Below are 12,578 nucleotides of genomic sequence, written 5' to 3'. Positions count from 1 at the left end.
TCCTTAAATGTAAATCCTGACAATTTGTACAGGTTTCTCCAATCAAACTTCTCAACCTCATGTTTGCCTTGGAAAAGGAATCCTTCCAAAATCAATACAAGCGTCAATCTCAGGCCACCGGTGCGAGGAGAACATCACCATCAGAGTGCCTGGCAGAGGATGTTCTTTCTGCAGCTGGAGTAATTCAATCTGAAATGTATTCTACATGGCCAACCTCGGGTCTATCCACACCATTTTAATCCGGAGGTAAAAATGAGGGTTCATTTGTCTCATTTGGGGGGGGGGGGGGGGGGGAGTTATGCTTGAGTATGATAACTTCTAAAGGTAGCAATGGTAAGTATTAAGCATGTGAAAACTCATGGTCAATGGTCATGATCACTTGAGTTCAGGCAGGTGTGGGAAGGGTGTGCTTTGAAAAGTAGCCTACAATCAAGATTAAAATGAAACAAAAAATCAGAAGGTAAATCCATAAATGTATTACCATCAAGCCAATAAGTCTATAGCCTACATACATCGAGGTGTAGGCCTACACATATGATACACATACATAACGGCATAGAAATATACACAGACAAAAATTAATACTTCCTTTACATATCTCAGTCGAAGCATCAAAATAAATGGCGTCCTATTTTTATTTTTACCTTTTTGCTGTTCCATCACCATTACTCAACACTACCCACTTATCTAATGTAAAATCAAATTTTTATTTTCGTTGTCCATGGGGAAGAGATATAGCCCTGCATAGGTTTGGCTGCAATATAATTATAAGTCAAAAAGATAATTGTTCGAGCAGCTCGCCCTTTTATTTATTTAAATACTTTAACTACTTCATATAAAGTTGTCTGGAAGTTATCTTGTCAGATTTGGCATCTTAAAGCACTCTTTCAGAAAAGCTGATTCATCCAGGCACAAAATGATCTCATCAGCCTCCTCCTTCCCCTTTCTCTCCTCTCTCTCTCTCTCTCTGTCAGTGTGTTACTTTTTAAACGAAAACAAGCCTCCCCTGAAATTGAAAATCATGCTGGCTGACAAACGGCCATGAGCAGCTGCAGTAAAGTTATTAATGAAATAACGGACAGTTGGTAAAGTTAACGCTCCAATTTTGGAGCTCGGCCCATGGCTCGGCCGAGTCGGCCCTGCTGGATATTTTGTATGCAACAGATAACGCAAGCAGCGATTAGGCTAGTTGTGCAGTTGCAGTATGCTGCTGTTTGTTGTTTGCAGTGGGCTGCTATTAGGAAGGCTAGCATTTTTTCTGCAACCCCAATAAATATGTCTCAAACACCTCTCTGACATGAGTAGCCTTTGTTCTCCCAAGTTGTGAGCTTTTTATTAGTTTTTACAGTGGGCGTGAGATCTTTAATTTAACCGGAATATTGATTTATAGATAGGCATATGCCTAATTGAAATATATGGCCTCTAGCTGACCTCTTCTATTCTAGGGCCTACCGGTATTTGATCTTTCAGACTACCGTAGTCCACATAGTCCCACACTCGAGCCGAGCGATCGAGCTGGTACACAACATTATAATGTGACGTCTGTACATAGTACATTATAATAATGTATGTATAATCATTGGGCTAAATACGCCATTGTCTTGTCACATAATTACCCTAAACAATATGATGGACTCGGGGTCCCTTCATCATCATGAAAATGCGTGCTATGCCTGGAAAGAATACTATCCTCCAGAGTCCTGCAGTGTGTGTGGAGTAGACAGTGTGGGTGTGGGTACTGGGTAGCCTACGCCACGGTGCAGAAAGAGAAGACCGTGTTCCGTTCGCTTTTATTATCTTAACAAGCTCGTCAAGTCTTTCTTCTGTAAGGATTTAACTTCCGCTATTGGGACTTCAAAATAAGAATGCCACTGACTAAACAAATACCGGTACAACGAAAAAGCGCTGTATGCACTAGGAATAATTTGGCAACAATACAAAAATAATCAAAGTGGCCAATTAAGAATTCATTTTGTAGTCATTTGGGACAGTGCAAACCAAGCAGCAACCAAGCAGGCTAAGCGTATAGAGAAAATGATTTACAACAATTTTACACACCACCTGCCAGTTGCTTCTTTCATTATTGAATGTTTTATTAGGAATATATTTAACAAAATAAAATAAAACGTTTCCTTTAACCAAAACAGATCATTACAATATGCACCTTTAATCTATCTATAAATGCAGCACTTCTCTGTACGTCTGTCTGTACGTGTGTAAGGCTATAATGCAAGTAACTCGAGAACCGTTCGCTCCACCGACCGTCGGTCGGACCCACGGTTGTCCAGAACTGCCACAAAAGGCCTCTGGACAGGGCCCCTGCCCAGGCTCCATATATGGAGCTGGCCTGTTCTGACATCACAACACACTATATTTGTGGATGCCTGACACAGAACTCCATTATATATGAATAAAGGGACACAGAGAGACAGATAGCCTATACAGAAATCTCCATATATGGGCTATTATGTCTGTGTCCCATAATTGGGACACAGACAGATGGGTGGAACGGGTACACTGACACGGGTACAACGGGTATTGCATAGCCGGGTAGGGCTATGCAATGATTCTAGTAAAATATAATAATGGAAGAAAGAAATATGGAAAACTCAAGCTCAATATTTAGGCTATTGTTATATCTAGGCCTATATAATAAATATTTAAAGATGGAGTGCCGTGATGTTTTTCTTTCAGTTTTCCATGTGTCTATATATGAAGTGACAGTACTTCATTAGACCCCTTGGTGTGGTTGTTATGTGCAATGATATCTTCCCTTTGTATTTAGGGTTTCTTCCCGGAGGCTGAAACCTTGACAGTAAAACGTGCCAATGAAAAAAAACAGTGATATAGTGACATCACAATATCATCCCCTCCCCCTTTATCATGCAACAACAGCTGTGGGTGCCTTCAGTTGTGGTGGATCACCACCCACCAGGCAAACCATGTCCACATAAAAATTACATTTTAACAAATACCAGTAGGCTACTGTGCACTTTTTTGGAATAATGTTTTAGGGTGGAAAAAAATCACGGCACTCCATCTTTAATGTTTAGGCCTATTATCTTTTACAAATGGTAACAGTTATGCTTCCTGGTGCTTATTTCAGACAGACAACCCATAGCAGTTGGCATAGAGGTTTATACCTTTATATTGGAGCAGAGCAATAGCTGGAGTCTCGGCTCCATCATCAAATATGACAATCATGCAAAGGAATGCTATAACTTTAGTAGACATGATATATATGTTATATGATATATATGATATATATGTTTTATATATTTTCCCAGACATATCAACAACAGCTGACTTAGAAATTATGTTCATTTTTCCATTGTCCCAAATAACTAGGCTAACAAAAATATAGACTATTGTTAAGTTAACTGTCCAAATATTAACATATCCACATACTTCCTTACAGAGGAACAGGCCCGAGTCCAGCCTGCTCCTTGCCGAGCAGTAAAAACTCCTTGCAAGCTGAAGCAATATTATCCAGCTTAGTGCTACAGGGCTTTTAAATATATTTGTTTCCTTTTCGTTTGAATTTAAGGAAAATGCATGTGGTCTCCGAGGCTATATATTTGTTAATTCGTCAAGAAACCAGCATTAAACATGTTTGTCAAATTTGCTCTAGTCTACTGCGCCAACCGGAATCACATGCTTGTGTAGGTACGATTTGACGAGCATGTTAAAGATGATTTAATCTGACGGTGCACAGGGGGTTAAGTTTTTCCTCTTCTGCTGGGCTTTCATCCCTCATAATGGGATGTGCCATAGACCGACCGCATCGCTCTGCTGGTCTTTAGCTAGAGCGGGTCAACATAATATTCAGTGCGAGTCTGCGACTGCGAGAGGCGGCGCAATATGGGCTGTGCTACGAGGAACGATGATCTGGGAGGCTGTATCACTAACCTGACTGGTCAGTGTTGTGATTTCACCAAGGAGCCGGCTGCCGTGGTGGTTTGACTGGTCACCTTCATCGGATATGGTAACGCGTGGATTTTTCAGGGTGTGGGAATTCACGACCTGCCACATGGAATAGGCCGACAAATGGGTGTGTAATGTATCAATGTAGCCTACTAACATTACCGACTACCGAAGTACCGATGTAATGTTCTCCCAGTGGCGATGTGCTCATTGAAGGAAACTGGTTTCACGCAGGCATCCGGAAAACGCATCCACGCGCCGCGGCTGTCCCGCATCCCGGTATGCAGCTCTGACAATACACAGCATTCCTTCAAGGAGCTCCACTATACAGATACCGCACATGCAGGGTGTCATGGGTGCGTCAACGCGGTTATTTCGCTCTGATTTGACAACAAGGCGTTGGATATCAGTTTTGCAATGAGACGAACCGGAATTATTGGTAGACTGTATTGATAGATAGGCTACATATTCCGATTTCCGACAAACATGGCTGATCAGAGTAACATCCAGTCCGCCGCTTCCAAGAGTATACGGCCCTTTAAATCGAGTGAAGAATACCTGTATGCCATGAAGGAGGACCTGGCCGAGTGGCTCAACACCCTTTATGACCTAGATATTACGGTGGACACCTTCATGGAGGCGCTGGAGACCGGCTGTGCCCTCTGTCGGCATGCCAACAACGTGAACCGCGCCGCAGTGGACTTCCAGTTGGAATACCCGGAGGCTGCAAAGGCAATGAAGATGCCATGCAAGGATGTGGGCTTTCAGTCGCGCAACGTTGTCCCCGGGTCGTTTCTGGCACGGGACAATGTCTCGAATTTCATTGCCTGGTGTAGACAGGAACTTTGGATCAAGGATGTCCTTATGTTTGAGACCAACGACGTAGTGGAAAGATGCAACGAAAAGAACTTCGTTCTTTGCCTTCTTGAGGTGGCGCGTCGTGGGGCCAAGTTTGGTATGCTGGCTCCCATGCTGATCCAACTGGAGGAGGAGATTGAAGAGGAGATTCGGGACCAAGAGAGCTTGCGGGACTCGGTGTCGGTGGAACCAGGTGAACAGAGCCCGCCCAGCAGGTGTTTCACTCGGAGTGAAATCAGTGAAACTGTCGAGGACGAACAGGAGGATCCAAGCCAATTCCTCCACTGGCAGCAGAAAAGAGTTTTATGTGACATGAGAAATTTGGACGAGTTGGTGAGTTGGGGTCCTAAATATTATCAGTAACAGTAGCCAACTGTTCACATTATCAATTTATCACCAAAGCTTTACTCTTTAGATCTAATTAGATGAATTACAAGACATAATAGGCCCATGTATTATAGTAGTAATGATTGATAATTTACATAATTGTGGAAGTGGTCTTCCAATTGCTCCATATTGTATTAGATACATTTAACCGTATCATGTGATTAAGTGAACTCAAGTCCACTGACTTGCACCTGATGTGATGTCAGTCTACATTTCTGGAGTGTTATACTCTGCTATGAGTTTGGCTATAACATCGCCTGGTATTCTTGGATCTGGTACTAGACAATATAGAGCAGCTGAGCTTATAGGACATAAGAACACTTTAATTCGCCCAATAAAACACAGCTGTGTCAAAAGTGACCCTAGCCCTGCTAAAATTATCCCTCTGAAAATATAGGCCTAATCTCAATGCTGCAGAGGAGTCTGGCGCCCTGCGGCTATCTGGCATGTTTCTGTTTGTGTTTAGGCTAAATTCCACTCCACAGGTTGGGTCAATGCAATGTACAATTTGTGCTCAATTCCTCACATTCTTCAACACTGGACCTGAAAGGTCACAGCCTCAGATTCAGGTACAAATTCCTTTAGTTCAAACTGAAATGTCTGCTTAGCCTGTGTAGTGGTTGTTTTCTTGCAGCTCACAGTGGATAACCTGGTTAGGCTTGTTGCAAATAGTCTCCTGGTTTATTTTGTCCTTAAGGCTAATTTAACACAATATGCTGCAGGCACAGGAGAAACCCATCTGTTCTGTGTAATAGCTCCTCTCCAACCCAGTGATTCCCAACCTGTGTTAGAGTCTAACCAACTTCAACACTAAACTGCCACACACCCATAGGGCAAGGCTCTATTTGCTGTTTGGCTATAAAACAAATATTTCCTATATCCTTAAATTGGATCCATCATCCAACCCTGCGTAATTTGTCTCTTAACTGGCTGTCCCCCCCTGGGACCTGCCAGACATAAGCGTGTGAGCATGAATGAGACATTGTTAGAGATAGCACAACTCATCTGCAGACAGACCAGCACAACACGTGCTCGGTTTATGAGTGGAGAGGAGTTAATATTTTGGTGCGGATGAGAGGAGCGGGGACAATGTCCGCCTTTCACACTAGAGATGTGAGGCAAAGCATAGAGGGGGGAGGAGGGGAGGAAAGACAGTCAGCAGTCATACTCATGCTGGTCAGGCAGCAGAGCGGAGCAATTATTGTGTGATCTCTGCACAGAAATAGGGAAGGAGGGAGAGCATGTTGAGGAGGGAAGCAAACTCTTTGTATCCAGCCTTCTTCTAGGTGTCTACACACTCATATGACCATGTCAAAGTCTGGCATGGATTCTGTCCAGCATGCAAACAGATGAACTTCTTAAAGGGGAATATTTTACTCTTGCTCTCCTTTTCATGTTGTCCTGACCACTGACCACCAGCTCATCAACCCCCCCCCCCCCCCCCCCCCCCCTCGGCTCTCTGTCTCTCTTGCACACAGTCCTGTAGTGATATCGAAGTACAGAGACTGTTGATATGGCTTGATCCGTTAGAAAAAAAGTATTGCCCTGCATGCTCCTGACAACAGTGCATCAGCAACATGAATCTCTGGGAGTGGGAACGTCAGCAGGTACTAAGAGAGAGAAGCAGCTATTATCTAAAGAATATACAGTTACTGTACTATTATTTGCCCTAATAATCGACTAAACCATCTTGTCTGGTGTTTGATCATCTTGAGGTTACATCATCTTTTTGTGTGATTATTTTCTTCTTCTTTTTCTTTTGGTCCTTGACCTTGTCTGGGACAAGGGTGGTCAATGTCACCCATATCTGATTCCGGACTGTAGTATTTCAACTGCAGAACTACACAGAGGGTTTTGTTCCAATCAATATCTGATGAATTGGTAACTGAACCACCTTCTGTCGACTCTACAGGGTATTCAGCCTGTAGTTCTTCCATAACCTCAGTTACCAGTTCTCTCTGCAATACACTTGCGATAACTCTTCTCTTGTATAGAATAGTGTCTTGTAATTACTAGAAACCCTTGTTGCCAGTAGTCATGAGTATTTCTAATGGGAGGGAGGGAGAAGAAAGTTGACGGGCTTAGTCATATTTTCATTGGCCCTCGGCTGTGAGACTGTTGAGTGTCTGGTCTGCAGAACAGCCAGTCATGCAGGCAGTGCCACTTTCCTGCATCATGCAGAATGAATTGCTTGTCAGTACCGGATGCCTAGGCTCCTTCTCATCTACCGCTTATAATGCTATACTTTTATGCATGATAGCTTTATGCATGATGAAGTAGGGCTGAGCAATATGGACACAATTATGATCATGTTTTTCACCAAATACTTCAATATCGATATTGTGATGTTATAGTGGGGATGACTATTTGTGCTTTCACAAAATATTCCCACAATATGTTTGGGGATAAGTAATCATCAGTAATGACAATAAAATAACTAAGGGGGTAAAAGGCAGATACTAGAGGTAGGCCTAAGTTCAGAGACTTTACTGTAGCAGCCTTTTTCGACTTAAACCTACTACAGTTAGTAAACCAAATTTAGTGGACCATGATTGGCTGACTTGGCTCTATACTTGGTCTGCTCTTTTTCCCTCTACAGCAAATCTCTTCACCGAAAATAGCCAACCTAGAAGCTCACAACGCAGTGTGTTACAATGCGTTGTGGGCTTGTAGATCTGTTCTTTTCTGTGAATCTTACCCCCAGAACAACAGTGATGCTAGGCATGGGTATAAAAAGACAGCAGTTATACCATATACTAGACCTAGTACTGCACGATTCTTGCTCAAATGTGAATCTCGATTTTCGTCCACAAGAATTGAGATCACGATTCTCACATGATTCTCAGTTTATCCATGAAAATATTTATAAAAACATAAACAAAGACATAACTAAACTAAACTAAAGTGAATTGGACAGCCAACTAGTGCTGCACGATTCTGCACGATTCTTCACAAAATCAGATTGCATCAGTGTCTGAATTTAGATTTAGATTAATTGTGTAACTAGACCTGTGCCCATCCGGGCACCGGCCTACTTGGGAAGGATGCAAGATGGGAACAATGAAAAATCGAGAATGCATACCTCACCCTAGTATGCAATACCCGTTAAATCCGATGTCATAGCACCTGTTTTATATAAAGCTACATGGCATTGATGGAGAATTTAATTAATTATTATTTTTTGGATAAATATTCAGTTCTACTTCAATTTATATACAGGTTTAATGTTTGTCTTTAGTTCAATGTTTGTTTTGTAAACGCCATTGATAATGAAGGGAAATTTTACGTCATAATGTACCTCATTACGTCATATTGTCTCTTTATTGTTAATCGCGTTTAATGTTTGTGTTGGCACCGTTTGTTTTACATCACCTAATCAACATGAGTTAGACTTTAATATATTAGCGCCCCTCACTTCACACAGGTGTGATTTTTTTAAATTAAATGATTAATAGATAAATGCACACCAAAATGTAGATTCATTTATTTAATATATTCACAACCTCGTTCCCCAATTGACCACTTCATACACGTCATGTGACGATTAGCGAAAATAGACGATCTATAAGCTCACAATTTCTTTTCCTATAATGACATGCCCAAATCAAATAGGGAGGGACGCCAGGTTACAAGTTTTATCCGCTTGAACCCCACAAATAGCAGATCTGCAAGCTCACAATGTCTCACAACGTGACGCGTTGTAATTGTAAGCTTTTAGATCGGCCATTTTTGGCAAAGAGATTTGGTGAAGAGTGAACCAACGTACCAAGTACAGTTGGAACTCTAACATTTAGATTCTTAGAGTGATTTAGAGTCTAAATCACTCTAAGAATAGAGGGTTTTTAAAGTGTTCAAGAGTCTGTAACATTATTGATGAAATGTCATTTTTAAAGACATCGTCTGAGAGACCACTTAACTAGACCACTTAACAGCAGATTCAAATGCCTGCATGTGAGAAAATATGATTAATATTTACAAGTTCTTTCAAAAGAGGCAATGATTGATCATTGATGTGCCTGTTTGGACATTCCAATACAATTTGAACATGAAAAGAAAGTGATCTGTTTGGCAATCTGTTCACCACCAAGGGTACTTCACATTTAGGAGAGAAAAACATCACATGAGATACTGTCATGCATATTTATTTAGTTAAATTCTAAGTCAACATTTGGTTTGCTTTAACTTGCATTGGAAAGGATATTTATCCAAGGCAGGTAACACACACTTGATTAAACATATTTGAGCCTTTCAGCGGTGGCTCAGATATCCCCAGCAGAATGGTGTGGTGGTGTGGCATATACGTGCTTTCTGTCACCATTTTGCCATTATACTATAGAGCGTCGCAGTCCCGCCCCCTTTCATGACGACGCCAGGCCCAGGAAATAATTCCCAATGCATTTCAAAAAGTATTTATTTAAAGACCTTATAAGCGTCGTACAAAGCCAACTCGAGTTGTGACAAATCATGACAACAAACACAATATTTTGGACCAAACAAATAATTACAAACAAGAAAGACAACAAAAAAGTGTTCTTTCTAATTATTTGTTCGGCCCGAAAAATTGCGTTTGTTGTCATGATTTGTCACAACCCGAGTTGGCTTTGTACAAGGCTTAAAAGGTCTTTAAATAAATACTTTTTGAAATGTCTATGAGTAAAATGAACGGGGAATCATTTCCTGGGCCCTGCACTTTTCTTAGTATCTTAGTAGTGAAGTGTTATACCTAATTTATGCCCTGTCTTACGTTTACAAGTGTGGCTTCCACAACACATTGTGAGCTTGTAGATCTTTTTAGTCCATGACAATGTCATACGACAAAACATAAATCAGGCTTAACTTCCTTTTGCATCAATGAGGAAAGTATTGTGTTTGTGTAATAGAATGATGGCCTTTTATGAGAATACGATATGTCTGTCTGTCTGTCTGTCTGTCTGTCTGTCTGTCTGTCTGTCTGTCTGTCTGTCTGTCTGTCTGTCTGTCTGTCTGTCTGTCTGTCTGTCTGTCTGTCTGTCTGTCTGTCTGTCTGTCTGTCTGTCTGTCTGTCAAGATCACAGCTGACTCCACCTTCACCACATTCAAAAGCACACTCAAAACACACCTTTTCGGACTTGCTTTCCCTACATAATTCCCCACCCTCCACTTTTTGTTTGTCTACCTTTTAACGAGTTAATTTTTGAGGGGCGCTAGTTCCTCCTATATTCAGCTATAGTGTAGATTTTCATTTTACACAAACATTAAATTCCCATTGACAATGAATGGAGAATGTACGTCATATGTAGACGAGCAAATCGGCTATTTTTGTCCCTACACAAAGATTAAATTCCCATTGACTATGAATGGATGATGTACGATGATAAGAGCGCCCCTCACTTCACACGGGTGTGATTTGTATTATTTTTGTTCTGTAAAGCGACTTTGAGTACCTTGAAAAAAGTGCATGTAAATCATATGTATTATTATTACGTACTATGATCTCTTGTTTTATACCGTGGATTAAAGATAATGTATGTAATCTGAAACCTATCTTTATTACGTCACCATCGAAAGCCAGTTATACCCCGGCATTGATACGTCAAAAATCAGTATATATACCACGAGCATACGCATAAAAAAGCCAGCCGACCACAGTATAGTACTTTTCAACGTACAACTTACATATACATACATACGTTACCTGTTAGCTAACCAATTGAAACATATCGTAATTACGTCACCATTGACAGCCAGTTATAACCCGACTTTAGTATTTAAGTTCAATGTTTTACAGAGAGGCTGAGATTTGAAAGTTCGTAGCGTCGACAGTACTTGCGTGCTCTGCTTGCGCACTAATAGGCCATTTATGGCCTACTTGTGTGCAACACGCAAGTAGGCACTCGACAGAGTGCAGTTCTAGTTATTACAGTATCTATCTATTTCCTGGCTCAAGATCTACTGTTGGGCATATTAAAAAAAAAGTTTTAAACTTTGTTGTGCAACAGTGGCCCATATCAATTTCATTGACTTACTCGTTCATACCCTCAGTGCTGGTGGCCTGTTGAGCAGGAATGGTAGTTCCCTGTATACAGTAGGTGTCACATCAAAATGTATGTGTATCTGGTGATTAGTGGGGCAGTTCAGTTCCTGTTTGCTTTCCTGGTTAGCATAGGCGTTTATTTAAACATGCAGTCTAACGGCAACCACTGTCCTACAAATACGTCGACTCATCCAAAGATACATAAGATATGACTTTCCATAAGGAACTAAAGGAAGTGACTGGTCTCACTCATCCTGAGTTTTGCAGTTCCTACAAAAATAGAGTTTCCCATAGACCAACTTATACACAGATCAGTTTTATTCTGAATCACATTTTCACACTTATGAAGTGGTATTTATTTTAAATAGAAATAGTACAGTCAGTAGTTAATTTATATTCTTATCTCTACACACTGTTTTATAAGATTTTCTAAAGCAGGCCATATTTCCTCTACATGTAGATTGTGATAGTGATATCAGACTGACCCCCATATGCCACAAGAAGCCACAGGCAATAGTTCTTGGCTGTCCATATATATACACAAAAGACATAATAGACATGTCCTGACTCCTTACAATACCATGTCTGTTGTTCTTTGAGCTGTGGACCATGAGTGCAATTAGGCCCCGGGGTTACTGTAGTTGCCTTGATAAAACACATACACCCAATTACCATGCAGTCTGACATACACTGATGATAATACAAACTATACTTTCTGACCCCCCTTAATGGAAGCCTGCATTGTTCACATACTTGCTGCATGCATAGATGCATATGTTAGGTCTTTGAGCATGCATACGCAAAGACAATAAGAGCAGACCATTGGAGCTTTTTGCACTGAAAGGTTGCATTGTATCATGCATCCTTTACTCCTCATCTCCTCTTCTTTGGATTCGCTCATATGAAATGGTTCATGTGTCTTCACCCTTGGGCTTCATCATTCATTCCTTGTCTGGTTCATAAATGTGCAATAACCCACATCTCTCTTCCCTTCCCTTCCCCTCCCCCACCTTCCCCCCCTGGAGACGATAGAGTGGAGGGCAGAACAGTATGCCTTGTTGGTGGCATGGAGGAGCAGCACAGAATTGACTGCCAACATGGACAGTAATGCTAATCTAGGCCTTCATCTCATAAGATAGACTGATGCTGTTGAATGTAGACAGGAAGAATCACAGGCACCAGAGAGAGAAAGAGAGAGAGAGAGAGAGTCAGAGGGAGAGCATGTTGTGGAATATATGCTCCATTAGCCACATGGTCCAATTCATGAATTCAGTGGGAAAAAACGAGACAAAGCCTGGAGTGCCTTTACTCTACACTCTGCTAAACCAGACTGGAATAGATTTTACACTGTGAGAGGGTGGGAGAATGTGTGTGTGTGTGTGTGTGTGTGTGTGTG

The 12,578-nt window shown here is 41.3% G+C and overlaps 1 protein-coding gene across 1 annotated transcript in view; it reads left to right on the top strand.

The window, feature by feature from the left end:
* The first annotated feature begins 3,960 nt into the window (after nucleotides 1-3,960).
* Nucleotides 3,961-12,578, top strand: part of gas2l1 (growth arrest-specific 2 like 1) — a 30,403-nt gene continuing 21,785 nt past the window's right edge. The window contains exon 1 of the mRNA XM_079517345.1: nucleotides 3,961-5,115. Coding sequence (XP_079373471.1) covers nucleotides 4,411-5,115 — 705 coding nt within the window. The 5' untranslated portion in view covers nucleotides 3,961-4,410. The remainder of the gene's footprint in view (nucleotides 5,116-12,578) is intronic.

This window comes from Electrona antarctica, assembly GCF_951216825.1.
Source record: "Electrona antarctica genome assembly, chromosome: 12".
Classification (NCBI taxonomy): domain Eukaryota; kingdom Metazoa; phylum Chordata; class Actinopteri; order Myctophiformes; family Myctophidae; genus Electrona; species Electrona antarctica.
This window is presented reverse-complemented; position numbering and strand designations above follow the sequence as displayed.